The sequence below is a fragment of the Phoenix dactylifera genome, chromosome 7 (genome assembly GCF_009389715.1).
Source record: "Phoenix dactylifera cultivar Barhee BC4 chromosome 7, palm_55x_up_171113_PBpolish2nd_filt_p, whole genome shotgun sequence".
Lineage (NCBI taxonomy): Eukaryota > Viridiplantae > Streptophyta > Magnoliopsida > Arecales > Arecaceae > Phoenix > Phoenix dactylifera.
The window spans coordinates 440,567-468,260 of NC_052398.1; the positions used below are offsets into that span (position 1 = coordinate 440,567).

Consider the following 27,694-nt stretch of genomic DNA (forward strand, 5'->3'; position numbering starts at 1 on the left):
AGGTTGCAGAATGTCCTTAAAATACAGGCCGCACCATCTCAACCACACATTCGTTGGCATCTTCTGTCTCCCAGAGGGTGCCAATGCGAGGTTTGCTGGCATCTGTGCACAGCCATGTTAACATCCTGCTACAGTCAAACTAGAAATTATCCCTACAAGTGAAAGAGTACCTGCTCTAGGTACATCAAAAATGAAGAAATATTTTAAATAGAATGGTCAAACTTACCATGGCGCAGTGGATGTTTCTCACCATACGAGCGGGCACCAAAAATAAACTAATGCAACTCCAAGGAAAAATTCTTATTATGAAATTCCAGAGTCGATCGTTGATATAAATGAGTAGGCCCTCCAATTTCTGTACGTCCCTTCAACATAATGGCTATTTGGTCAGCCATGCGTTTGCTGACACATTGTTTCAAAAATAAAGCTGCAGCACACCACATAAAATCCGGTTCCCGAATACATGTACTACAAAGCAAAGCTATATGAAACACAAATGCTGGCCCTAATGATACTGCCACTAGCCCATAAGCATACAGGGGCAGCATAGCTGGGGAAAATTTATCAAATGCGAAAACTGGCAAGAACTTAATAATAGCAATGCAGTACGAGGATGAATAAATTGACAAAAGATATTCGACCGACAAGAGTTTCAGCTAACTGCCTCCCTTCTGTTTGAGAGTGATCTTGTCTCCCAAACTGAGGGCAATTCCTTGCGTCTTGCTTCTTATTCTAATGTAGCCGCTGAGCTTCCCATCGGCTTGCTTCTCAACGCTGACATTCACCAAAGCATCCTCCCCAAAGACACTCTTCGCATACAGATTAGCTGCAAGAAAGCCACATTCCCCATCCAATGCAGAACTGCATACAATAGCATTGAAAACACAAACAAGATTATTATAAGATTCCATAAAACCATACCTATAAGGACAAACACCAACTAATACATCGCATCATATTGATTCCATTTTCTATTATATACGTCTGCAACATGTTAATGTGTTGAGTACTTACGGTGGAGTGAGACACTTCATGTTTGTTGACTTGATGATATGATTCAAAAATTCCTTCTCATCTTGAATTACGGTGTTCACTGCCACCTGAAACGCAACCAGAAAATACCACTCTCTTATAATTCAATCACATGAACAAAATATGTTTGACAGCGCAACTAAAAGGCTCTCAAAGAGACGGGACACTGGCTATAGAGCAAAATATAGTTCGCATAAAACAAATGGAGATTGGAGGCAAATGATGAACTGTCAGCTAGGAGAAATGAGTTTCCTCGCTGTTCTTTGTTTACATAATGTGACTGTAGTTGTCTTGAATGAGGAAACAAAAATATAAAACAAACTCAGGTCATGATAAAAGTATGCAAAAAAGGCTCTCATGTGCATTGACAAACAAATAAAATAAACATGCACACATACAGAGGTACGTAGGTACATACACAAATACAATGTGCTCATTTAAAATTGGAAAAACAGCCTCCATAACAATTGGTTTAGATATTATATTACTAAGATACCGAAGGTGAGGATTTTCCTGCATAAGAAACAGAGAAAAATATAGGATGCCATAATCTAAAACTGGCAAAGTTTCCCTTGCTTAGAGTCAAAATATTAAGGAATTAGAATAGAATGCAAACAAAGGCGAAAAGAAATGAACAGACAGCAAAGGATTTTCCGCACAAAGGTTACTCAGCTCCCATACCCCTTTGCACGAAGTCCACTATTTTTTGTCACCTATAAGAGTTGAATGAAATCTGTCATTTCGTCCAACATGTTCCTTCAAATTTCAAGGGTAAATGTGCATATGCAGCCCACGTCAAATATCAACTATGCATTTAATCTCCATAACATTTTGGAAGATGGATAATCCTAAGCATGTTTAACTTGTTAGTAAACATAAACTGTAACAGCAAAATACATTCAAAAAATGATATTAGGAGCTACTTGTGTCAAATTCAAAACAAAGTCCATATATACAAGAAAAGGTTCTTAATACATTTGAAAATACTGAATAATGTTAAATATATATTACTATCACATAATATATGTGATCATATTAAAGCCCTGCATTGCATCACATAATTTCCAGATCACACAGAAATAGTCTGATATAAGTTAGCATCCATATGAAACAAAATGGAAAAGACGGATAACATACCTTGTTTTCCCACTCGAATTCCGCCCACATATTTCTAAATGCCACATCAGCACAGGTGGAAGGAGATATGTAGTCCATGATGTCAATGTGAATGTCATTAAGGACAACAACGGTTCGCTCAAGTACATTTGAAGTCTCATAAACAATGTTACCAAATATAACTCCTGTTTCTGTTGATGAGACCTTAATATTGGCTCGAATTTGCTTGCTTGACTCTGGTGCTAGCGTATAGTTCTGCGGGCGGTCTACAAGTTTGAGGTCTCCCATGGTTGCCAGTTCCAAACACAAGTTCTGAAGTGTCTCCTTTGTACGGTTGATGACTGTAACATCAAGAACAATGTCATAATGATGGACTGTCACATATGCTTCAGCATACACAGGATCACTAAATCCTGTGAGTTGAAGAATACGATTCAATTTATTTGCATCATCTCCATCCTTCATAAACTCTCCAGTTGCACGTTTTAAATCATCTTGAACTTCATCCTCTAACTCAAGCTGGCTCATACCCTGTAAACAGAAGGTGCCAAAAACACAAATTATAAGAAGAAATCCGTCACAGTGCAGTGATTCCAGTAGATGAATAAAAGCATCAAAGTGGCACAAATGAAGTCTTAAAATGGGAAAATTAACATTTTCTACCATCATTTAAAATAAAAAGAATCTTACAGTACTTTTTTCTTTTTTTTTCTTTTTGTTTTTTGGGGAGAGAGAGAAAGGGAGGGAGACCCACCCATATTATAATTATTTAAGTTCAGATTTTTATGGATGCAGCATCCAAGAATCTTACAGTACAAATTAATAGGTCAGCTACCATATTAGAAATTTTGAAATAAAGAAAAAGATTCATGGATGGGTATTAAACTTTCCTCATCACCTTCTAGAGCATTAGCATCATAGATTTACCTCAAAACAAGCAGATAAAAAGGGAAACTTTCAAGTACAATGTAAAATGTCAAAGTGATCCCAAATCAACTTCAAACTAAGAAGCAAGACCACTTATCTTATTGCAGTTTGCTCTTGATTATCTTTTTTATCTAATTAATATGGACTATCAGACAAGCCAAAATAGTGTTCTTCCAGATACAAAAGACAAATTCGGTTGATGAGTTATTATCATTTCCCCACATGCAACTTTCAACATGTATCACATTGTTACCCATACAATTACATCTCCTGCAGGAAATGGGAGGTCAACAGACTATATTTTATATTGTTTCTGATGACCTCTTGGGCCACACCTGGTGAATATTTACAATACCCAGTGCAATCTCAGTGTAGAAACCATGTCTTTTCTCTCACTGAAATCCTTCCATCAAAAAACAATGATGATAGGGCCAAGATATCAAACACTTCGCAGAAATGATTAGAATCCACGATTACTTATCTAAGGTAAAAGACGTAATTCATTGTCAGACAACCTTCATGATAAATGGAGAATCATGTGCAGAACAGTATTACGCTGTAAATATAACAAGCACTGCGAAGCTTCACAGAGGATTAACTGACTCAATCACCCAATCCAGCACTAGATCACTACAATCTCATTCATGTATCCTGCAAATTGTTGTCTAGCACCCTCTAGTATCTTAACCCTCTAGTGTCAAACATGTACTAGCATTGAAGTGGTTCTCACTCCAACACCTCATGATGGTCTAGTAGGCGACTCACCAACCAAGTGATTTTCGGTGGGAATTGACCAGCCTTTCACTAAGTTGTCAAAGATGATACCTCTAAGACTAAAACTAGCACTTGTAAAACTATTTCCACTTTAGATATTCCGATTGCTTCCTTTCACTGCCATGGAAAAGGATAGTGGCTTTCAGGTAGTTTTAGTTTTTAATAGAATAGATATATAGTAGCGGCCAACATAAAACTGGTACTTTTAAAATTTTAAAAATGGAGAACATTGATCTTATACAAAATCACCCCATGATCCTCAAGACCAAATACTTGAAAAAATATTCTATTTATTTTCTTTTGCTACCTAGAAGAAACTGAAAAATTATAGCATATAGAAGAAAAATAAAATATCAGATGTCAAGTTGAAAGGCATAAATGATCTTAGCTAAATTCTATATGGCTTTATATTTTGATGAATCCAGAAATGTTTCTTTTATAGGCTGATCATAGCACAATGGGTTAATAACTGGTAAATTCTTCATGGATTATACATAGTTTTAAAATTAATGTATACATAAAAAGAGAAAAGCTATGATGCTCAGAGAACCAAATCCATTTAATGTTGTTCTTGAATCCTGTTCTTTGGATTTAAAGAGTCTAGCACCCCATACTGGTTGACACCAGATCTTGTACACTATTATAGCAAAATAGCCTGCTTAAATCTTTCACATCCTTAAACATACATGTTCAGTACATTATGTAAGGAACAAGAATCTCCTTCCCTGCAACTGCTAGAACTAAGACCTCCTATTACAGTTTGATTGTGCTTTTAAGTTGAGTGAAATATTCTGTTTTCAATTGGGCGAATGTGAAAACCCAAATGCAATTCCTTTGACCAAATTACTGTACATTTCACATTAAGAGATTAGTTCTTCCCTTCATGATATCTAATAAATATGCCAATCTCATTTTATCCTAACAAAGACCATAATTAATCTATTTTTAACATGGACCTCAAACAATAAAATCTTCTTAGAGGCCAACCCTCTCCTAACTCTGCAACGTATAGCAATTCAATGCAGATCCTAGAAACAAATTTAAAGAGAAAATAAAGCTTGCCAGCTTCAGGTTACAGTGAAATATGGCTGCATGGTCCAAATTTAAGATGTCAAATGCTAAATAACTCCAAAAAATGTTCTTATTCTCACATTTCTATTAAAAAGAAACCTTGTTTTTTGAGAAGAACAACTCCAGAAACTCGTTCCATGAAACAAATTAAGAGAACTCTGGTTTTAAGATGTTTTTTACCATTATTGTTTAGGACTCTTCCGCATGGTGCTAGAAAAAAACCCAAGTTTGCATGTTCATGTTGCTTTCTTTTTTTCCCATAAGTTCACTATCTACTCAAAAATAAACAAATTAGAAGGTTCTTGCTGTCATATCGAACTTTCTGCATTAGAACATATCTATTCCACTTTTCTTAGTTATGCTTTTAAGTTTTGTACAATTTTCAAAGTTTCCCTCAAATAATTGCCAGTTGTATGTCTTGGAAATGATAAATCAATCAATAATAAGAGATGTAACAATGCAAGTGCATATCATATGTGATTATGAAATGCGAAGAGTTGATATTCCAATACCTTTCTACTCTTCAAATGGTAGAAATCAATAAGATCATCAGGCTGTGCATGAGATATTTGGGCCTTTGCTTTAATCTCCTCTGTTTCTCGGAACTGCTTCTCTGCAAGCATCTTTGCAAAACTCTGGCGGCATGATAGCAACCAAATCTTCCGAACCTCATCACCAGTATTGCACAGCAGTCTTATGCAGAGCACGATTCTGTCATAAGAATCATCATCAATCGGGTGGGGTAGAAATGAAGACTGCCCCAACTGCAGCATGGAGACCATGATCAACAAGGCACTGGTGCAAGCTTTGTTGGCCTCAGCCTTTGATGGCTGAACCTCCTCCAATCTCAAAACAAGTTTAGTCAAAGTGCAAGCCACAACTGCCCCTAAGAAGAAGTCACCTGAAAGAATTAAGGACCTCAAATTTCCAGTTGAAGACATGGAGCCAGGAACAATTGTGGGGGCAGAAAGAGCAGTCTCAGAAGCAGCACTTTGTGTGGCATACGTCCCATCCGCCAGAATCATGGGCCTTCTCGAAGAAACAGTAACAGAGGAGTTCACCTGCTGCGGCCGCTTTGAAGCATCAGTCGGCTCCCCCTCCTCAGTGGTAGTGTAGAATGGGAGATCTCCAAGGCACTGCTTAATCATTGCGATCCCACTCTCCACTTCAGACAATGAGAGGCAGTATTCCCCGATGATCCAAAGGGCACACGAGCAGACACGTGCAGCCCTAATCTGGTAGAAAGTGTCGAGCAGCCTCGTGATAATAGAAACTCTGAGCTTTGGGTTGGTTTCAATTATCTCCCGCACAAAGAGGACCACATCCATGGCAGATGCAACATTGGTGTCTCCAAGGAAATCCATCAGGAGATGGACAACAGTGCTCGCAACCTCCGGGAACTTGATCGCACACGTGTGGATGGCTTGCACCAACATCTGCCTATACTCTCCATTCTTCTCAAGCTCTCCACTTTGGGTCTTGACGACCTCCTTCTTGAGGGTGAGCACCACCTCGTCAATGTTCCTCGGGGTAATCAGCTCCAATGCAATGTCCAAGGTCTTACGACGGATATCAAGATTCGGACTTGATAAGGCTCTGAGAACATCCATGATGACCTCCACCATGATGTCCTTGTGGGAGGACTTGAGCTCGTTGAGCCGGTCGAGGACAATAAGCTTCACATTGTTGTCGCTCTGAGAGGAGAGGAGCTGGCAGTAGGTGTTGGCGGCGGCCCGGATGGCAGTGGGGGCGGATGAGAGGGAGACAAGTATCCCAGCAGACTCATAGATGACCGCGGTAGAGGGGGAGTTCAAAAGGGAGATGATGATCTTGATGTACTTCCCCTTCTCGGCTCGGTTAGAGCGGCAGACCTTGCGGATGAGGTCAAGGGCGGCCATCTGAAGGAGGTCACCCCACACAGGGACCTGATCAGCGTGGGAGAGGAGGTAGCTAACAGCACGGTCCTGGGCGCAGGTGGCCAGCATGAGGAAGGCGTTGCGCCGGGCAGACAGGTCCTGCTCGGAGGAGAGAACCTTCTCGACCAGCTCGGGGGCATCCGGGAGGAGCTGCTCGCCCTGGGGGAGACGGTAGATGGCGCAGATGGCGAGGAGGGCGTGGCGGCGGATGAAAGGGTGGCGGTGCTCGAGGTTGGTGAGGACGGAGGGGATCAAGGGCTCCAAGATCTCGGACTCGGAGAGGCGGCAGAGGAAGCGGAGGGTGACGCCGCGGATGTACTCGTTGGGGTGCTGGAGGTTGTTGCGGAGGTTCTGGCAGATGAGGATCATCTCCGGGAGGACGCGGCCACGGGCGTCGGTCTTGTCGATGATCTCCAGGTAGAGCAAGAGGAGCTTCTGGATGGTGTGGTCCTCGGAGGGGAGGACGTAGCGGACGATAGTGATGAAGAGCTGGGGAAGGGTCTCGCCGTTAAGGAGGAGCATGACGGCCTTCTTCATGGCGTCAATCTTGGCCGGGGCATCGTTGCCCTCCATGGCCTCCTTGATCTCGTTGGCCAAGGCCGGGGAGCCCTTGTCGAAGTGGATCAGAAGCGTGCAAGATTTCTCCATCGCTTCTGCTAACCTTAACCCTAGATAGCACTGCCGCTGCAGATTCTAACCCTAACCCTCGAGGAGGACCAACGAGGACCCAGATCTGAATTAGATCGCTTCGGATCTCCGGAGAATTATGGGGGGAAAGATCAAAATCCTAGAAGATCTAACAATTTGGTTAGAATAGATATGAAGTAATTGGGGTTACCTTGAAGGAGGTGGAGATAGGATTGGAGATCTGGAACTTGAGGACGATTTCGAGCACGGATCAGAGGCGCGGCGCCGGAGATCGGATTTAGCCTGGAGGGGGTATCCTATGGGGATTGAGGGGAATTTAGAGGGGATTGGGCTTTCTCTTCCAGGAATCGCAGGAAACGGGAAGGAGGAGAGGAACCCAACAGATGGCGGGGGAGAGGAAGAAGCAGCGGGGAAGAATGCCTTCAGATCTTGGTTTATTGTCTCCAGTAGTACTGTCGAGTGTTGGTGGCTGGAATCCAGTCGAGACTGGGCCACCTCCCGAACCTGGTCATCCGAGGGCTAGAGTTGGTTTCCAGATCGCGCATGCATCCGGCCCATAACGATATAGTTCATGGTTCGGATGTGGCAGTTTATGACCCGATTGTCCAATCTGACATGTAATCAGCTCGTTTTTAATTGATTCGGATTTGATATAAATAGTTCTAAGTTATAAATTTATCGATCTGACCTAGCCCTATATTACTGCTGAAATCCGGTCCTATTGCTAGACACCGTATTGACGAGGTTGCTAACTAGGTCGGTGAGAATTTTGTTGTGTTTGGCAAGGTCGCCTGAACTCGTCGCCGATGTCCGGGCTGAGGAAAGTGAGTTGGATGGCGGTGGTTGTGCTCAGATAAAGGCGCCAACTCCAATTGTCTGACTTGAAACCAAGAAGAAGCAGTCTACTTGTTGGAGTATGTCTGATAGGAACCTTATGATGCCTAAGTTGGGCAAGGATCTCAAGAAAGTACTGGGGGTTTTAGAGTAGCAGAGTGGCAGCTTACAAGTAATGGGTCACGAGAATATCCCTAGAAGTCCTCTAGATATTGTTTATATAAGTGATACTATAGAAAAACTCATCTTTTCCGGCACTTTTTAGAACCTTTACCGACGCTTATAAGCGTCGGCTAAAGTTCCGGCGACGCTAGTCAAAGCGTCGTAAAAGCGTCGGCGATACTTGAGTGGGAAAAGTTTTTCCCGACGTTTTTGGAAAGTGTTGTAAGAGGTTAGTTTTTAGCGACGCATTGTAGCGACGCTTAAAAACGTCGCTAAAAGCATCAAAGCCGACGCTTATAAGCATCGGCGTTAGCCAACATTTTTTTAAAAAAAATATTTTCTTCACGGGGTGGACCTGGGGACCGTGTGTAGGCCGGGACTCGAATTCCCCAGGCTTAGATCCAGATCATGGTCGCTGTGCCGGAATTTCAAAATTGAAAGAAGAGTGCAGAAATGGGAAATCGGAAAGAAAGAAAAGAAGGGCGAGGTGATGCCGAACCTGATGCTGGAGAACTCGTAGAGGGGAGAAGATCTGAACACCCTCCTTTTCCTCCACCTCTTCACCTGATGTCAAGTTTCTCAAAATAGATAGAAAAATAAATAAACCAGGAGAGGGGAGGAGATCTGAACACCTGGAGCCACGGCCCGCCCCTTCTCGGCCACCGCCTGTCCCCGGTGGCGCAATGCCGGCGCTCCGACCCCCTGCATATCCGCTTGCTTTTGTCACCCCTGCAACAAAAATAAAGAAAATAGAACTTCTAGAGAGACAGAGAGAGAGAGAAAGGAGTTTGTACTCCCAAATTAATACCCACATGGGGGCTGAGTGGAAAGATATGCTCACCTAGGCTTCGGAGGAGGGGGGATTGGAGATGGAATGGAGGAGAGAGAGTGTTCGGAGGACGGAGGTCTTGCTGAGGATTTGGGTATTCTTTGGGGAGTTTTTCTGGGCTTCCAAACCTGCCATCAAACCCTTCCCTTCTCTCCCTTCTTCTTCTTCTTCGGAAGCGAGGTTGGTGTCGAGACACTCTGGCTTGGATTCGTGGCTCAGATCCAAGAGACAGGGGAGGCGGTGGATTGATATCAGCGCCAGAGGGAGGAGGAGAAGGGAGTGGCTCAGATCCAAGAGACGGGGGAGGCGGTGGATTGACGTCGGCGCCGAAGGGAGGAGGAGAGGAGAAGATATAAGAGCTAGGGCATCGAGAGGGGTTTGAGATGGAATAGGTATTGAGATGGTTTTGGCCTCCGACGACGCTTATAAGCATCGTCGTAGGTCCCATTTTTCACAACGCTTAAAAAACGTCGTCGATTCTAAAGTTCTACCGACATTTTTTAGAAGCGTCGGCATAATTTGGCGTTGAGCTAAAATTTTCCGACGTTTTCCTCTAGCGTTGGAAAAAAAGCTTCGAAAAATCTTATTTTTCCTATAGTACGAGAGTCGGTGCCTGTTACCAAGTAGGGCGTTATGTCCGTATAGATTAATAGTGCACGATAATGTGCTAAGCTATAGCGAATGCAAGTTGGAGAGAATTTGAAAACCTTTATGTGCCCTTAGCGTAGGTCACATAGCCAACTCCTATGGGTCGGTCTACCACATCGGCTAGGATTGGTTCCGAGATATATCACCTCGTATACTAGGATGCCGTAGAGATAAGAATTTACTCTGGAGTCGCAGCAGTGCATTGAATCGATGTCTGCAGTGGAACCATACTATCAAGGGAATATAAGTTATTTATTATAATTAACAACCAGAAGTCACCATCAGCAAATCTGTCTAGAGTGAGATAAAATGAGGAAATAAAAAGAACTAAAGTCTGAAAAACTATTATAGTGGTCCATAAATTAATTGATAGCCACTGTTTTCATTCTAAGCGAACAGCCAGATCTGACCAGATCCACAAGCATGGCCAAACTCCATGCTACATGCATGCATTAATAGCATTAGAAGTATAATACATAACATAGCAACATGATATTGGGGAAAGCCACAAAAATCTTTTGTCATAGACATCGGACGGTCCTCAGGTGTTGCGCCTAGATGATGGTGATAATGGTTATGGTGTGATGAATTTTTTTATTTTTAGACGTCATAATTGCACTCCATGTGTATATGATTTCAAACAAAGTTAAGCAGAGCGCATGGTGCATATATATATATATATATATATAAAGAAAATTAATTTAGCACTGTGTAGTTTTAAAATGGGCCCGAAGAACCTGACACCTCAAGAAATTCACTCTATTTTGATAAAGCTGCTGCTTCTGGCAAATGCACAAGAAGAAAACTAGGAGGAAACCACAGCTAAACCCAAGAATCTACATACATACTTACAGCAGCAACCATAGCCAAAACCATTCCCTCACCATCACGATATACGAAGCACATCATTCATCTCTACAGCTTTCAGAGACTGAGATCTTCGTGACGAGAAGAGCCGGCGGGGCGAGAACGTCCCCACGTGCTTTGGAGTCGCGAGCCCCTTCACTACGCGGCAGTCCGAAAGCAAGGACTCGTCGCTCTCCCGCTCTAACCCGCCGGTCGATATCCTCCGGCCACTGAACGTTGTGCATTTCACCAGCTTTCCGACGAACGACGTCATGGTCGACGGAAGGCCGTCTCTTTTCGTTCTCTCGTTCAACCTTGCACTCAAGTACTCACGCATGGCGTTTACTCCTCGATGGACGACGTCCGGGGGAGGGCTAACCAGGGGGTTGCCCTCAACATGGAGGGCGCGGAGATTGGCGAGGCAGCCGAGGGAGTTGGGAAGCGCGGTGAGGTTATTGTAGCTGACGTCGAGGTCGGTGAGGGAGACGAGAAGGCCGAGGGAGAAGGGGAGGGAGCTCAGGTGGTGGAAGTTCTGGCTGAGGTTGAGGGACTGGAGGCGGATAAGGTTCTCGAGGCCGTCAGGGAGGGAGCTGAGGCAGTTGAGGCGGGCGTCGAGGGAGCGCAGGGAGGTCAGGTGGAAGGTGGAGGACGGGAGGAAGGCCAGCTTGTTGGAGTTAACTGAGAGAGTCCGGAGGTTGGTCAGCTCGCAGCCCATGGTGTCCGGGAGCCTGGTCAGCTGGTTGAAGTTTGCAATCAGCTCCTCTAGAGCCCTGTTTAGAGAGATTAGTCATGAGAGAGAGGAACAGTTCTGAAAAAGAGAACAATTTAAATTGGATTATTTGATGGCCAGCATCCGGCTAAGGAAACAGTGATGTTCCTACTCTTGGCTCTTCTATAATATATAAATAAGATTACAAAAAAGCTTATGCTCATATATATTACTTTATCATCAAGCATAACATTAAGCTGATCATAATTGAAAACAAAGTCATATTTTTTATTTGGGTAGCATCACCCTCTTTTAAATTTAAACGGTATAATAACATTCATTTTGACACGTACGCAGCACTTTTCAAGTATTTCTCTTTAGACTAATACGATACAAGTTCTGGGGAAGGCCCAAATTTGAGGCATCTGAAGAAATTTTAAATTTGAGTTACTTTTTTGTTTTTGTTGTAACGGATGATTTATATAATTTTAGTACAGATACATTCAATAAGACCAGAAAATAATAAATTTGAGTTACATTTCAAACTCATACATTAATTCTTCAAAATTTTCAAACTTTGAGTTGCATTTGAAACGTCAGTGACAGTGAGTTACCAATATTTTAAACAAAATGTGTTATTTAATCATGGTGACTCGTTCCCTTGTACCATCTCAAAATCTGATTAGTTGAATTCAAAGGAGGACCAAGAATTTAAGCGCAACAAACCCAGCCGAACAATATCTTAATCTTTGAGTGCCCTAATTAACAAAATATGGGTTGACCACGTTATGTAGAACAAGCAACAGGTTTTGTTAATCACCAAAAACCCGAGAATTGGGACATGATCAGCACCTAAACATGCTTCCATCCTTGCAGATGTGGATACTCGAATATTTGGATCAGACATTTCTTCTATTTGGTGCTTCATTACAAAAATTTCTAGTTTTTTGAAGTCGAAAAACTACAAATGATAGAGCTAGGATTTTTTACAACCTTAATATGTACGACGCTCGCCCTATTATTTGGATAAAGGTAGAGGGAAGGTGATTACCGGCACTTTTCAATGGCCTTCGGGAGGGACACAAGAAGGTTGCTGGAGACATTGAGGACCTTGAGCTTGGTAACGCAACCAATAGAGTTGGGCAGCGCCTTCAGCTGGTTCGAATGCACGTCCAATACCTCCAAGTTCAAAAGCCTCGCTGTAAGTGATTCTGGAATGCTCTGTTACCCACGGTACAAGTGATAGTCAGCAAAGAATAAGTAAAAGAATCTTTTTACTAAACTACGAGGCTTGGAGGCAAATAATTCTCGACTCAACTTGTTGGCAACCCCTCTTTTTAAAGGTAAAAAGAAGGCTACATAGCAGGAGGTTGGCACTCCTTTCAAATATTTTTTTTTTATTTGAATATATATATATATATATATATATATATATATATATATATATATATATATATATATTCGTATTTTGTATGAAAAAAGAGGTCTGAGTAACACATACAAGTAAGAGATCCGCAGAAAGCTTCTCTCTCTCTCTCTCTCTCTCTCTCTCTGTGTGTGTGTGAGAAGTAGTAAGTTTATCTTGTTATTAGCCCTAGAGACGCAAATTGGGCACACAGTCATTTTTAACTTTTGGAAAACAACCAAAACCTTGGTGTTCCTGTCTTTATTTAAGACCTAATTTGCATGTACGATGCCAAGTAGCTGATATGTATCAACTTGCTAATTGTTAAATTATATGCTTGAATAAGCATGGACTAAGTAAACAACAACCTACCAAACCCATGTGGTCTTAAAAATATTTGTAAGTAAACAAAGAGATACTCAAATGGCTGCCCTTCTTTCAATACATAGGATGAAGTTTTTCCTGCAGAATAATATTTATCCTAAACAACAAGAAATGAAATGAAATGGAGGAAAATGTAAAACATCTCTCTCTACGCCCGCGTGAACACTTGGACTCTGGAAAAAATGGGGTGTTTAAACCTATAAACAGTTTTGAAAACGTTCTATTACCTTTTACTTTCAAAACCATCTAAAATCTTATGGAGAAAACAATAAAAAAAAATCTCATGAGGTAAACATGGGATAACTCAAAAATGTTTTCATTTAAAGTTATGTATGGAACATCATAGCGAAGCATGTCTACCTCAAGGTTGTTGTTGGAGAGGTCGAGCTTGGTAATGCAGAACAATTCCATAGTAGGGTTCGAGAGGGAATTCAAGCTCATCCCACTGAGATCCACCACCTGCGCTTTTTCCTTCACCTTTTGTGCCGTGTCCTTCTCCACTCGCTTTCTTCCCTCCATCCTTATCTCCCTTAACATAAACCAAACACAAAAATCAATACATTACAGCCTGAAACCCGAGACGTAAAGTACGTAGAGAAAACAAACTACTAAATTATCTTTTCTGAGACGAACAAGCTAGTACAACCTAGAGGCCTCACCTCTTCCTCTAGTTATCTTCAAGAAAGACGAGAGAGAGAGAGAGAGAGAGAGAGAGAGAGAGAGGCCTCACCTCTTCCTCTAGTTATCTTAAAGAAAGACGCGCGCGAGAGAGAGAGAGAGAGAGAGAGAGAGAGAGAGGCTGTCTGTTTTGCTGGGGAATATTACCTTTGAATGGAGCTTTTAATATAGATGTGGATCCAGAGTGCGAAATCCGGGGGCCGGGGTACTTCCAACGTACGGACGGACGTTCGCTGGTGGCAGGATGACACGTGTCTCCTGCCCACGTCGCATCACGTGTTCCCGTGGAGAAGTCAACGGTGACGTCACTCCACTGGCCTCCTCCCTCCACCACCTTGGCGGCTCCCGGAGGCGGAGCCGCCAATTAGGACCCGCCACGCCATCGGGCAGCGGAGGATGTTGGGAGACCCGGTCAAACATAACAGCACAGCTTGGAAGTTCTCCTAAAATTGGCTTCGCGAAGCTGACGATGGGGCAGACGATCGTCGAGCCGCCAATTAGCACCGGCCACGTCATTGGACAGCAAAGGCTGTTGTGAGAAACACAACAGCATAGCTTGGAAGTTCTCTGAAAATTGGTTATAGGCGCTAGGAGTTTCCAGGTTCACAGTATGTAGAACTAACGCCACTCTATTAAAATCTAGCTGAAGCTAATGTGCCAAAAGAAAAAAAAATCTAGATAAAGCTGGCACTTGTGATTAGGAAGCTAAGTTATGATGAGAATCCAAGTATCGCCCATATTATAACAACTTTTAATGAAGGAGGTAAGTGTACGTCATTGGCATGTTATTCTCTCTCTCTCTCTCTTTTTTTTTTTTTTTTTTGATATAATGGCTGCTCACGCTACTCTAGCGTGTGTGCAGCTAGCGGAATCAAAAGAGAAAAAATGATAAAGCATCGGAGGGGCGACCCCTTGGTGTGGCGAGAGGATCTCTCCGGAGTGCTGGACAGCATAGGTAGCAACCTAGTCAACGGTCTTGTTTGCCTTCCGGTACACATGTACAGCCCGAAAGACACTATAGTTTTCCACCATCTATCGAATATCATATAGCAGAGGGTTTCCATCCTCTCTTCGCCCCTCACTCTGTATCCACTCGATCACTGTTGCCGAGTCTCCCTTTAGGATGATACGTTCAGCTCTCAGCACTCCTTTCGCATAGATGATGTCCTCCTATATTGCTCTAAGCTCCGCTCCTATGGCTGTCCATCCGACCCCTCCAAAGCAGCAAACAGCCTAGAGTCATGTTATTCTCAAGGTAGATGTGCAACATATGTTTAAAGTGGCTTGTGGTTGTGAAATTTGAACATTGAGAGTTCTCACTCTCATTACACTCGACTTGGTTTTGTTTTTCTTTCTCATTATTTAGTAGAATGGCATTGCATCTATTCTGCTTAAAATAAAAGAAAGCTATAGCTATAAGAGGTGGAGAAACATCCCGGCCACCTCTGGCATACATCGATTAATTCCGATTTATTTTTAAGACTTGGGCCTGGAAAACTTCAATATACATCCGATCAACTCAAATATGAACTGGCTGAGTTACTTTATAATCGCGTATCACGGTTATTTTTGGCTAGACCCTTCTATTCTTATGTTGCCAATCCTTGCGTACCCATTGGTACAGTCTTCATGCACATTATATACTTGCTTTGCAGTTTACGTAATTCCTCATTATCAGATGCTTGATCAACCCAGCCATGCATCCCTCAACGCTTCAATTGCTGAGCTAAACAGCTTGACTACTGTAAAGCTTGAAATTAACAACTACGCATGGTGATCGATCCACTATCCACAAACCATCAATTAAGTTACTTGCCTTGGGCCATGTACCAAATCTATGGATGCATTAATAGGTTGTCGGTATCCCATGCACCTCAATCCGCCTAGCTACTATGCATCTAGGTATGTATAAGCCTACAATCTAGACCAGCTCCAAAATAACCAATTCTAAGTACCTGGATGACATTAAAAATAGACAAATGTCGAGGAGTGCCTCTCAATCACACCGTAAGATCTATTTTCTAATACATCCCCCTACAATCTAGCTAATCCGGTCGTTGTCCCGGGGCAATTAGGCTAATTTTCTAACTCTCGCAGCCATTAATATTTCTGCTCGTTGCCTTGTAGCACTCGCCTCCTTTTCCGTTTTATCTTATTAGATTCGAAGAGCATTCGTAAGCCTCGTCTTGTCCATGAAAATTCTTCTCCTAAAGTCATCCAAGTAGAAGTGATGGCTTTTGTTTTCTATTTGCCCGTCCTCTTCCTAAGCATGCAGGCGTCCACGTACACGTCAACCTTTTACGATTGTATCTTTCGCGTGAAAAAAGATCCAAATTCTTTCGCAACTTCAACCATTAGATCACGTACGGCAGAGCTCTCAAAATATTTCAACATCTCTTTTCCCATTTGTATAGATCACAACACGGGATGCAATAGTACCTTCTTTCATACTAAAGATACAATCTGAACTCTTACAGATATAGCCAACTGTTTATATAGCGATATTTTGCAGTGCATCAGTTGTATTATAGAGTGCTGTATGTATAGTTCTTGATTATTATTATTAGATGATAGAGAGTTATGTTCATCTTCTGATGGTAGCCATCAAAAACTATATATTTTTTGCTTCTAGCTGCTATTCCTCCCCCCCCCCCCCCCCCCCCCCCCTCTCTCTCTCTCTCTCTCTCTCTCTCTCTCTCTCTATATATATATATATATATATATATAGAGAGAGAGAGAGAGAGACGTTGACTTTTTTGAAAATTGCATACGAATCCTTGGTATGGTTAAGTTTAAAGAGAGTGGCTTTTACATATGATTGGTTGTACCATATGAAAGGTCAGATGATGGCCTCATTAAAATAAACGTTAAACTTTCCTCTACATTAAAGTTACGATTCCATTAAAATAAACATTAAACTTTCGTCTAAATTTGATAAAAGCTGGGAGTCGGGTCCAACCATTGGAAGCCTCCCTTGTGTCCATATCTGCGAGGATCCTAAGTTCTGGACTTGGATTACATAACCGAGTCTCCATCAATAATCCTATGTGCTATCATGGACGATGCTGATCCACTCTGTTTTTTTTTTTTTAATTCCTTTCCATTCCCCCTTCTCCTTCTGATAAGTACGGTAGCCTCGTTGTGGACAATACAGCTTCTGTACGTTTCATTAGACTTTGATATGCATGAATCATTAATCACGACAAAATCTCATGGAAAAAAATAGCTCGCGCATTATAAAATAACACAAGTGATGACTTAATCAATACTCCATCAGATGAATGCGATCCTTCCGATATATAGATCACAGCTGTTTTGTTACATATTTTACTAATGATTTCGGTCATTTTCATGAACAAAAAACAACGAAGAATCTCCTCCAAACTTTGCCAAAACAAAAAACATTCATATTTTTTAAACCATGCTTGGCACACGAGGAGGCTGTCCTGGTTTCTTTCATCGTTATCGCCTTGACATCACCTTATTGGATTTATATTCTGGGTTTCTTAATTCATGAGGATTAGGAGACTGGGTTTCATGACCCTTAACTCACCTAATACTTGTCTCACTATCGGCTTTGATGAGACCTCAAAGAAGCAGCCAAGGGAGCTTTTAATATCCCGTTAATGGCGGGCGGCTGATAACTATCCGAGTCTGCACCTCACATACGAACGTTCACGGAAGATGATCCGAAGCTCCGATCTTGTTTGCTAATAAGTTAATTAAGTTGCTTGTTCGCGGGCTAACACGGCTCCGCTGCCACCATTACTCATAAAAGAACAAAGAGTAGTTTTCCAAATCATATTATAAATAAACATGTTGGGATCTATGGAGTAACTTCTTTTATCCATTTAACTAATTGAGATATAGCCCCGTGATCATACCTCTCATTTAAGTGGAGAGGTGTTGGATTGGGATCTTCTCTTCTTCTTCTTTTTTTTTCTTTTTTTTTCTTTTTTTTTGTTACTTCTCTCTGGCAAAAAAAACAAAAAAAAACAGAACCCTTAATTTGTTTCATTTTTTAAAAAATATAAAATATAAATAACAAAGAACAAGAATTCACCAAAAACTAACCAACCTCACATAATCCACTATCATATGGTCTGATCGTTTGTTGTAATTAACATTCTAATAGCTTAACAAGCATTGATGAACTAATCTTAAACATGAAAGTGAAAAATGGTATGATTTTCAGTGTAAATTAAATACGCCAGCTCGCAAACACCAGTTAAATCAAACAATAAAGACTATAAAGTAGAGGAAAAACTTGGAAATATTAAAAATATTAAAGAAAAAAAGGTCAAAAGAAAATGTATAGCTCCCTCCGGTCAAGATGCCCAAAGATCTCTCTCATCACTTCACTCTACCCTCTACCTCTCTAAATACAATTGTTCATTTACTTTCTCTCATAGTAAAAGACAAAAATGCTGCTATCTTGCACTAAAAAATAAACTTAGGTGCATTAGGCCTAAGACTCAACTTAGCTTAACATGGACTAATATTAAAAGGTAAAAAATATTTTATTGATAAGTTAGAGTTCATGATGATTTCATCGCTCTCTATGATTGTAAACTTCATGTCAACAAAATTGAACTTATAATGACGTGAAACACCACATAAGTTATTGCTATTATTACTACAGTAATAGGATGACTTGTAGATTTAACAACTAAACAATTCAACTTCTTTATCAACTCCAACAGTAATTGATAAAATTCGAATCGAATAATACCCTCCTACCAGTATCCCCAAGTATTTAAATTCAAGTAATTACAATCATCGGCCCTTATAGTTGGTAACCACATATTCTAAATTTTGAGTATTGAATGATGGATCGAAATATTTAAACCTAGATAATTATTGTATGGACATGTCTTCCTACCCAACTATGTCTTCCTACCTTCGAGCAAAAGAAAAAAATATTTAAAGAAGTCATATCATCATAATCGATCAACCAGATAGGCTACCCCTTCTAGCGTGGCCACCATTTCGGCAATCCACGAGAAAAAAATCATCCTAAACCACCTCCAAAAGACTATCTGCTGCTTGCAGGCAATTTCTAAATAGGATAATAAAGAATAGGATAAAGTTATACAGGAAAGAGACCGCAGGCGTCCAATATAATAAGCATTATGATGACATATGCTAATTGAATAATTTTTTCATAGTAAATAAGGGGGGCATAATTACATTCCTCACCCTCCTATTTATTGATGTCTTTTTCCACTTTTTTTTATAAGAAATGGTGCCGTCCATATGCTCATATCTACCATCTGAATTTATGCTGCACTCGCCGGTAACGTTGACTTAAAAAATAATTGCTATGATCATGTTACCACCTCCATCAACCCATGCTGCACTAGGCTAATGGCCGAGTTCGCTCCGATACCATCTATAATAATTCAGTATCTTATCCAAAATAATTAGTCAAAAAATATTACTTAAAATTTCACCATGAATAATCGGTGGGAAGCTAAATATATATTCGTACGGATCTTTATAATCATCATCAAACGGGAGCCGGAGACTCTCCACCCGAAGCGGGAGTAGCTTAGCCGGTCAGAGCGTGTGGCTGCTGACCACAAGGTCCGTCGGAACTACATGGAAGTCCGTTGATGGATGCCCGCCGGTTGATCGTCAAGTGCATACCGGACTCCGAGACTGATCACGAAAGGCCTGCTCAAACTCGGCAGGCTGTTGCCGGCATATCTGCGCTTTGCTTCTCTCAACAGGCCTGACCTCTGTTGTTTGGACCTGGACTGGACATTTGAAAACTGACTATTTGCTGACATTTTTTGATGAGAAAAAGATAAATACACATGCAAGTGCGGGCAAAATTTCCTGGATATGATGTAGAGTATACCTTTTTGCACTTGGTAAGCATGCAGCTAGCAGGCAATCGTATATATGAATTAGATATGCAAGGTTCATCATAAGCAAATTTATGGTTCATGCTACATGCTTTCTCTTTTTTTTTTCTTTTTTTCCAGAGGAAAAAAACTACAACGAGAGATAGCCTGGCTGAAACCAGCATGGATGGATGCAGGATTTGAACCTAGATCTTTGATATTTAACATCCAATGAGTTGACTAACTGAACTGGTTTTATCTATGAATTTGCACAAATCAAGTTTAGTATCAACAGGATACTATATATATATATATATATCCTATGCCAATGACCAAGCTAAGCACATACTCAATTGGTCATATATGCAAAGGCTAAAATACATAGCCAAGTGCATTGCGGAAAAAAATAGATCATTGTTGTTTACAAGTAATGTAGTTGGCTTCTACCCCTTCTATAATTGGATTCTTCTATAAAAAAAAATTGATTAATTTAAAAAATATGGTTAATCCATGATTGCAACAGGCGTCATGATCTCAGCCATCTGTTATGCACACCGCGTGGCTCATGGAGTGGCATGCATGGCTACGTGTGAAGCGGCAAACAATAGTGCCGTGTGTCACTCGAAATCGGTTCGCTAGAGACGTGAATGCTACTTCAAGAGCCACGTAGTGTGCATCTTTTTAGGCGGTATTGGTAGCTTGCTCGGTTGTGAACTAGCATACCTCAGCTATCGCATGCAGTACCAAATATTGTTGAACTAAAATCATTTCCTGCCATCCCACAAGGCACATAGGGTGCATCATTTAAGAAGCATCCTTGACTCACTTTATCCAAAACCAAATTTTCCCATTACCTCTAATCAAGAGCACTTCTAAACAAACCCTAGGCTCATGTTTGATCTAATTGGATACTTAGTTCTCACTTTTCGCCAAGAACATGTTAGGTGGGGATCGAGGAGTTGGATTCTGAAATGGGAATGGGAATCAATGTCCCACTCTAATTGAGAAGAGTTTCATTTCCATTCCTATATATGGATCCCCAATCCCATCTCTTCCTCCAGCATTCAAATCCCATTTTATCGAATTTCCTTAAGCAACAATATTTCAAAAATATCTTTCCGTTTAATTGCTTTTTCAAAAATATTTTATTAGTATTGGGAAATATGACTATTCTAATTCTCATTTCATTCTAATCTATTTGAACTCCGGTTCCCATTTCTATCACAAACTAGACGCACCCTAATAATTTATGTCTAATTAAGTTAGCTTGACTAATTAGTAGTTACTAATTATTTCTCCAAATCTACGCGTCAGTGAATAGCTTCTAGGTTAGAGCGTGCCTAAAATTTTTGCACGACCAATGCGACACGACGTAAATAGTTCTAGAACCGGCCAATGGTCGCTTGGGGAAGCGACAGCCAGCCACAATTATTACACGGCCAAATCCCGCAAAGCCCGAAGATACCATCCTCCAAAAGGAACCATCGCTCGTCACCTCTCAACGAAAACGTACTGAAGTCTCAACTGCATGTGGAGCAGTCTACTTCCATGACCCATCTAATCACCATTTTTGAATCTCCCCGCAACCTCCTCTCCTTCTGCCCAGACACAGACAAAACGAACAAAAGAATCAGCATCTGACCCTCAACCTTTCCCTCTTCTCATTCTGCAAGCAAAATCCATCCACCCACCCACCCGAACCAAATCATCTGTCCGGAAAAAAACAAAGAAAAGGTAGAAGAGAACAAGAACGGAGAAAGGGGGGAAGAAAAACACCAAAAGCTTTCAAGTAAAAGGAAGGACCGGGAGTCAAAAAGGAGGAGAGCTATCGTTTTCCGCTCGTCTCTCTCTCTCAGAGTGTCGGCACTCGGAACCTCGTGCAGCTCCCCTTCCCGTCCTCGGCGAAAGCTGGGGGCTTTCTGTACTCCTCTCTCTCTCTCTCTCTCTCTCGCTCCCTTGGCCGGATCCCAGAAAAAGCTCTCTGGCCCCCATTCCCCCTCGGGGTCTTTAAATTGATCGCATTGCGGACCGCTGAGGCACATACCAACGCGCACTCTGGTTCTTTCTTGAAACCTTTCTCTTGCTCTTTCTTTTCTCTCTTCTCGTGGTTTGCTTCTTGGAGAAGGGAAATGGCGGTGGATCCGAGGCAGGTGCTGGCGGCGTTCTTGACGATGTCCATGTTTGCTATGCTCGGGAATATGATCAAGAAGGATCACTTCGATAACATGGAGGTGATCGACAACTCGATCGTATCTCTTTTCTCTCATTTATTCCTTTTCCTTTCAGGTTCTTGATTGGTTCGATCGAAAAATCGGTATCTTTATCCAGGTCTCTTGTCAAGACTTATGGAAATTTGTTTTTTTTTTCTTTGTTTAGCGGTTTGATGGTAATGCTAGATTCGGTGGGGTTTCGGCAGTGGACCTTGTTCTCTGTTTCTTGGCATGCACCACAACATAGCCTGGACGATTCCATTTGTATCAAATTTCGGGATCGTACTCTCTTTTCAAATGATGGAGAGGCTGCAGCGTAGTTTTTTTTTTTTTATTTTTTTTATTTTTATTTTTACGTGCATGTTATATCTGATGCTAATTAAAGCAATGATGCATGGAGATAAAGCTGTATAAGTTTACGAAATACTTATATAAGTATATACTAAAGATGAGATTGATTCGTTCTGTTGTCTCATTTACCTTTAAAGTCGGGCAGGCCCTGTTACCCCTTATCGTTCTCTCGTTTGCTATCTTTTTTAAATTCTAAAAAAAAATATTTGCATATTTAGAGTTCCCAATGATTTGCGATGCCCCGTCGAATTAATGAAAAAAAAAAAACATTCTATTTTTTGTATGCTGAAATCAATTTAAGTATTGATAGATTGTTTCGCATGCATGTAGCTGAGTTTTACCATGCCATCATTTCCATCGGAATCTAAGGTTGGTATAATGAGAGTTGAAGAGATGGTTGGACGCCAAGCTTCTACAGTGAAACAAGGGCCATGGAGCGAGAGAGGCCAAGAACTAAAAGCTTGTTGGAATAAACCAGCTATAAGTAAGCTGCAATTGTTTGTTTAGAATCTACCAAATTATATCACAATTGAATCTGTAATAATCTGAACAACATTTTCTGATGGTTTCTGTTTCCCTTTATAGAGGAGGAAGGGCAGTCAAAAGGTTTCATTACATTCTCTTTGACAGGTGGTCCTGAGTACCATGTCTCCCAGGTATCCTGGTCACACCTTGTTTCTTCTTGGTTGTGCCTCTTATGCTGCTTTGCAGTCTGTTTCACTTATACATGGCAATTGATTTAATGCCTATATCGGTGGTGATTAGCTTAATTTGGTGAACAGTATGCTGATAGCATTTTACTTGAAAACTTCTAGTCGTACTCTGTTTCTTGTAATTTAATTTACATACATATGAAAATTCTAGTTAATGTCTGAACAAGTGGAGATTATCATGTTTTATTGAAGAATGTGCTTATAGTAATTTTTCTTTAAATACCTGCATATGCTTCTTTAATTTGGACACTTGGACGTGGCGTGTGGCACTCCTAAACGCGGTTTCTTGTCAAATAGCATGTTATTCCAAGCGATAACACCATAAACATCATCATCCCAAGCGTTATACATATTTTCTTCTTTCTGTCTAATCTGAGATGGCATGAATAGAAGTTTTTCTAACAAAAAATACCATTTTAACTTAGTCTAGTAGTCAATATACTTTTCTTTACACACACACACACATCACATATGTAGACACACACACACAATCACACACTTATATGTTCATATATCCATATAGTGTAAAAGTACGCTAGGTCTCTTGCTTTATGGAGGTTAAAATGTTAAATGCTTTGGGGAACTTGTATGCTTGGTAAGGTGCCTAGTATTTAGGTAACACTTTAGGTTAGGGGTAATAGATCGGTTAATTAGGTTGGGTTTGGGTCTGGTTCATGTCATATAGCAAGTTATATAGGCCAAACATGAACCTGATCTGGCACACCAGGGGGTGAGCCATGATTGATTCAAATCTTACATGAGATTAACCTCGCTAACACAAACCTAACCTATTTATGTGCTTGACAGTAATAGCCAATGGCATGACACAAGGTATACAGCATTGAAGTGGCTTGATCAAATGGTGGGAAAGCGAGACGTGCATCAAGGTGGCTAGATTTGGTGAAGGATGACTGGATCTACGATGGGGCGGTCGAATCCAATGGCAGACAAGCTTGATCTTTGCATTAGAAGCTTTTTCTTGGAGTGGCTGGCATGAAGTTGAGGGGGAAGTGTCATTTTGGCAGACTGAGGATGTGGCACCAATAAGTTTTCTAGATAGCAAAAATGGGAAAATGAGAGAGATAAGGAGTGAAAGAAAGGAGGAAATGAGTCCTTTCTCCCCTCTCTTAGATATTTATATCCCTACTAAAGTACAGAAATCCCCCTTCCATGGTAGTCAGCTGGGTTAGATAGGTTAATTGGGTTCTGGTAAAGAACAGGTTCTGATATGCTAGTGGGTTAAATATTTAAATGGGACTTGTACTAGGTATGGGTCCTAATCATGTCAAGCTGATCTAATTATTAAAATGGGCTAACTCCCAGTTCATGATGCAAATCCATTGAACTCGTGACCTGAACTATGAAATAAGGTCCAATTGTTCCATTCTCATAATCTGGAAACAAAACATCCTACATCTAATTTGGCAGATGTATCTATTTTGTTATGCTGCTTAGTTTTTTTTCATTTATACCATTAATCTGTGTTCAATTTCTTTGATCAGATTACAGATGCGGTGGTCATTGCGAGGTATCTGGGTGCTACACTGGTGCTGCCTGACATCAGAGGAAGTGAATTGGGTCAAAAGAAGTAAGTTGTTCAATTATAAGCCCACTCTATTTTTGCCTCCGTGGTAAAATCTCTTTTTCTATTTTGTATCCTATTCAATCCAGTTACTTAGTTATCTAATTTACTGCATCCTTGGTCATGACCAAAAGTTTAAGAGCTTTGCTTCTTTTGAACACTGGCGTTATGTATATTTTTCAAATTAGAAAAATTTTAATGGGGTTTCGCAATGAGCATGTTTAAATGAACTTCAAAATTAAGGACTCGAATATGTTGTCATAGCACTTTCAGATGCTCGGATTCCAAGTACATTAGTTGCTAGAACATTTGATGGCAATTGCTTGATAGAATTGCAATAGTCTCCTCTTCTCTCTCTTTAGGCCTAACTAACTGTTTGGTCAATTTCTACTAGAATGAATACCTCATCCTATATTATGAATAAATTTGTTCTCTCTCTTAACTACCTACTTACCTCCAACATTATTTTTCTATTGCCAAGAATGAGATAGATTAACTCACACTGACCATCATTTACAGATCTGATAGCTTACGATCCGTTTGATGATCTAAAGTTCTCAATGCATTTGCAGGAATTTCGAAGATTTGTATGATGCTGATAGATTCATGAGGAGCCTGGATGGTGTGATAAAGATGGCCAAGGAGGTCCCTGCTGAGGTAGCGACTGAAAAGCCAACAGTTGTCAGGGTCCCCAACGGGGTGTCAGAAGACTTCATCATGGAGAATGTTGAACCAGTATTCCGAACCAAGAGTTACTTGAGGCTTGCAATTTTTTTCCCTTCAGTAAGTATGAAGGCGGGGGGAAAGCGGAACAGTGACCTGGTTTCAACTGCTTGCTTAGCAATGTTTGGTAGCCTTGAGCTGAAACCTGAAATTTATGAAGTTGCTGATCGAATTGTGGAGAGGCTGAGAACCCTTAGCCACAAGCCAGATGGCCAGTTCATTGCAGTTGACCTGAGGGTTGATATTCTGGGGAAAGAGAGGTGCAAAGAGAGTGGAGGCACAGGAAGGAAAAGTTGTTACAACGCACAGGAGGTCGGAGACTTCTTAAGTAAAATTGGCTTTGATGGCGATACCACTATTTATCTGACTCAGACTTGGTGGCATGAAAGTCTTGATCCATTGAAGGAGATCTTCCCAAAAACTTATACCAAGGTGAGTAACTTCTTTTTTCTTTCCACTCAATGATTAGTCCCAACTTCAGCAAGAAATGCCGCTGATATTTCATTATATAGCATTTAGGATAATAAACAGAAGCTTGACTTATAAAAGCAATCTTCCATTTAGTAAGGGGGATTAAGTAACTGAAATTTTTCTTTGTTAAATCACATATATTTCTATATTCGTGATATTGGGATCTGTCTTCTTTTCTCTTTCATTGTCATCAAATGAGACTCTACCATGTGAGCTGATATTATATTCTGATAGGGCTTTTATATTTGACCTTATTTTTCCATTCATTGCTTAAGCCCAGCACCAGAAAGAAAAGCATCGCCACCGATTTTTCATTTTTTGACATTCAAGGCTGCGCTACTCTCGTCACAGTTACAAATGCACTCCTCACATTTACAAAGAAGCTTCTTTTGATAGCTTAAGGCTTTGTTTTTCCTAACAATGCAGTAAATCTTGTTATATTATGAAAACTGTGGGAGCTCTCTCTTCAATGCTTTTACAGTTGATCTGATATTATATTATGCCTGCCGATATCTAAATTTAATACTCAACCTTGTTTTGCATGGTCTAGGTCATCTTCTAAAAGAATTTATAGGACAGTATTCATGTGCTGTTCACAAAAAAAAAAAAAAAATAATAATGAAGCTTTTGTGAAAGTTTGATGGTTGATATAATGTACTAAACACTGGTTGAATTTGTTGACGATACTGCTAGATGTCACTCTGCGGTCCGAGTCATAGCTTTTAACATATCAAATAGCAACACTGCTATGCTGCAGTGCCTTCTATATATGCTGTTTTAGTAAGTATTAAAACTTGCCTGTCTTTTGGTACTGTTGCAGGATGATCTAATGCCTGCAGACAAGAAGGGTGAATTCCTCGGGTTAGAAAGTTCTGAATTAGAGAGAGTTGTTGACTTCCACATTTGCTCCCGCGGCGATGTGTTTGTGCCTGCCATTTCTGGCCTGTTCTATGGAAATGTTGCTGGGAAGAGAATAGCTTCTGGGCGGACCCAAATACTTGTCCCCTCCCAAGTGCCTGGTTCTTCGGCCCCAGCTTCTGATTTCATCTCAGCCTATGTCACCAAGAAGAACCATCTCGCATACTCATGCTATTGCTAAGCTTGTGCTGGATAAAATATAGAAGCCGAAAGAGACCTCACCTGTTCGTGGAATCACCACGAGCATGCGTTGACTTTCCTTTTCTCTATCGTTGCTTTTCCAATCATGTAGTGAACTGAAAAGGTACATTGTTGGAGTCGATAAGTTAATAAAACCAACTTTATTTATTATATCAACAAGCTTGAGCTGCAGAGTTGCATTGTTTGAATCATTGATGCCCAATTTGTTAGTGAATAGAATGACAGATGCACAAAATATTTGTTTGGATATTTCTATAGAATTGGGTTGAAAATTCAGTAAGAATTAGACCTGTTGGTCCATCCAACTCCATTTTCTAGTAGCCTGCTTAGGTTATTTCAGCCTAAATTTGACTCTTTGGATTGCACGAGATTGAAAGATTTATAGAGATCTGTTGTGGGAATAAAAAGTTTCGTATTTAGTCCCACATCAGCTAGGTAGCAAAAAGATGTGTGCCTTAAATGGAAAGAGGCGCCTTTTGTGGGACAAAACCGTCTCGGGACGGAAGAGACTATAAAATTCCTTTTCAGAGCGGACAATACCTAGCAAGGGACGCAGCCGTTCTTCTGCCTACATCCGGTTGGGACTGAGCTTCGAGGCCCGGGGATACCCTCGACCTCATCAAGATCTTTTTTTCCTTCACTTAGGATTTGGGCTAGAAAGAAAATTAGCCTAATTCTAGTGGATTACTTATTTCGT

General features: G+C 40.8%; 3 protein-coding genes across 4 annotated transcripts; 1 reads left to right on the forward strand and 2 right to left on the reverse strand.

Annotated features, from left to right (window-relative positions):
* Window positions 1–300: 300 nt before the first annotated feature.
* Window positions 301–7,938, reverse strand: LOC103714093 (coatomer subunit beta-1). Of its 2 annotated transcripts, none has more exons than XM_026807278.2 (5): window positions 7,675–7,938; window positions 5,433–7,535; window positions 2,170–2,679; window positions 1,015–1,100; window positions 301–861 (listed from the first exon to the last, which is right to left on the reverse strand). In XM_026807278.2, the coding sequence occupies exons 2-5, from the start codon at window positions 7,482–7,484 to the stop codon at window positions 657–659; spliced, it is 2,853 nt and encodes a 950-aa protein (XP_026663079.2). In that variant the 5' UTR covers window positions 7,485–7,535; window positions 7,675–7,938; the 3' UTR covers window positions 301–656. The 2 variants fall into 2 exon arrangements, with proteins under 2 accessions (XP_026663079.2, XP_017699988.2); XM_017844499.3 differs by having other exon boundaries at window positions 5,433–7,590.
* Window positions 7,939–10,843: 2,905 nt separating this feature from the next.
* On the reverse strand, window positions 10,844–14,495 carry LOC103714126 (plant intracellular Ras-group-related LRR protein 1-like). Its single transcript, XM_039128429.1, has 4 exons — window positions 14,314–14,495; window positions 13,662–13,830; window positions 12,564–12,733; window positions 10,844–11,573 (listed from the first exon to the last, which is right to left on the reverse strand). The coding sequence occupies exons 1-4, from the start codon at window positions 14,493–14,495 to the stop codon at window positions 10,844–10,846; spliced, it is 1,251 nt and encodes a 416-aa protein (XP_038984357.1).
* A 7,273-nt stretch (window positions 14,496–21,768) lies between these two features.
* LOC103714097 (protein MANNAN SYNTHESIS-RELATED 2) lies at window positions 21,769–27,156 on the forward strand. The gene is made up of 6 exons (XM_008801230.3): window positions 21,769–22,059; window positions 22,720–22,873; window positions 22,975–23,045; window positions 24,605–24,690; window positions 25,257–25,839; window positions 26,699–27,156. The coding sequence occupies exons 1-6, from the start codon at window positions 21,958–21,960 to the stop codon at window positions 26,975–26,977; spliced, it is 1,275 nt and encodes a 424-aa protein (XP_008799452.1). The 5' UTR covers window positions 21,769–21,957; the 3' UTR covers window positions 26,978–27,156.
* Window positions 27,157–27,694: the final 538 nt, after the last annotated feature.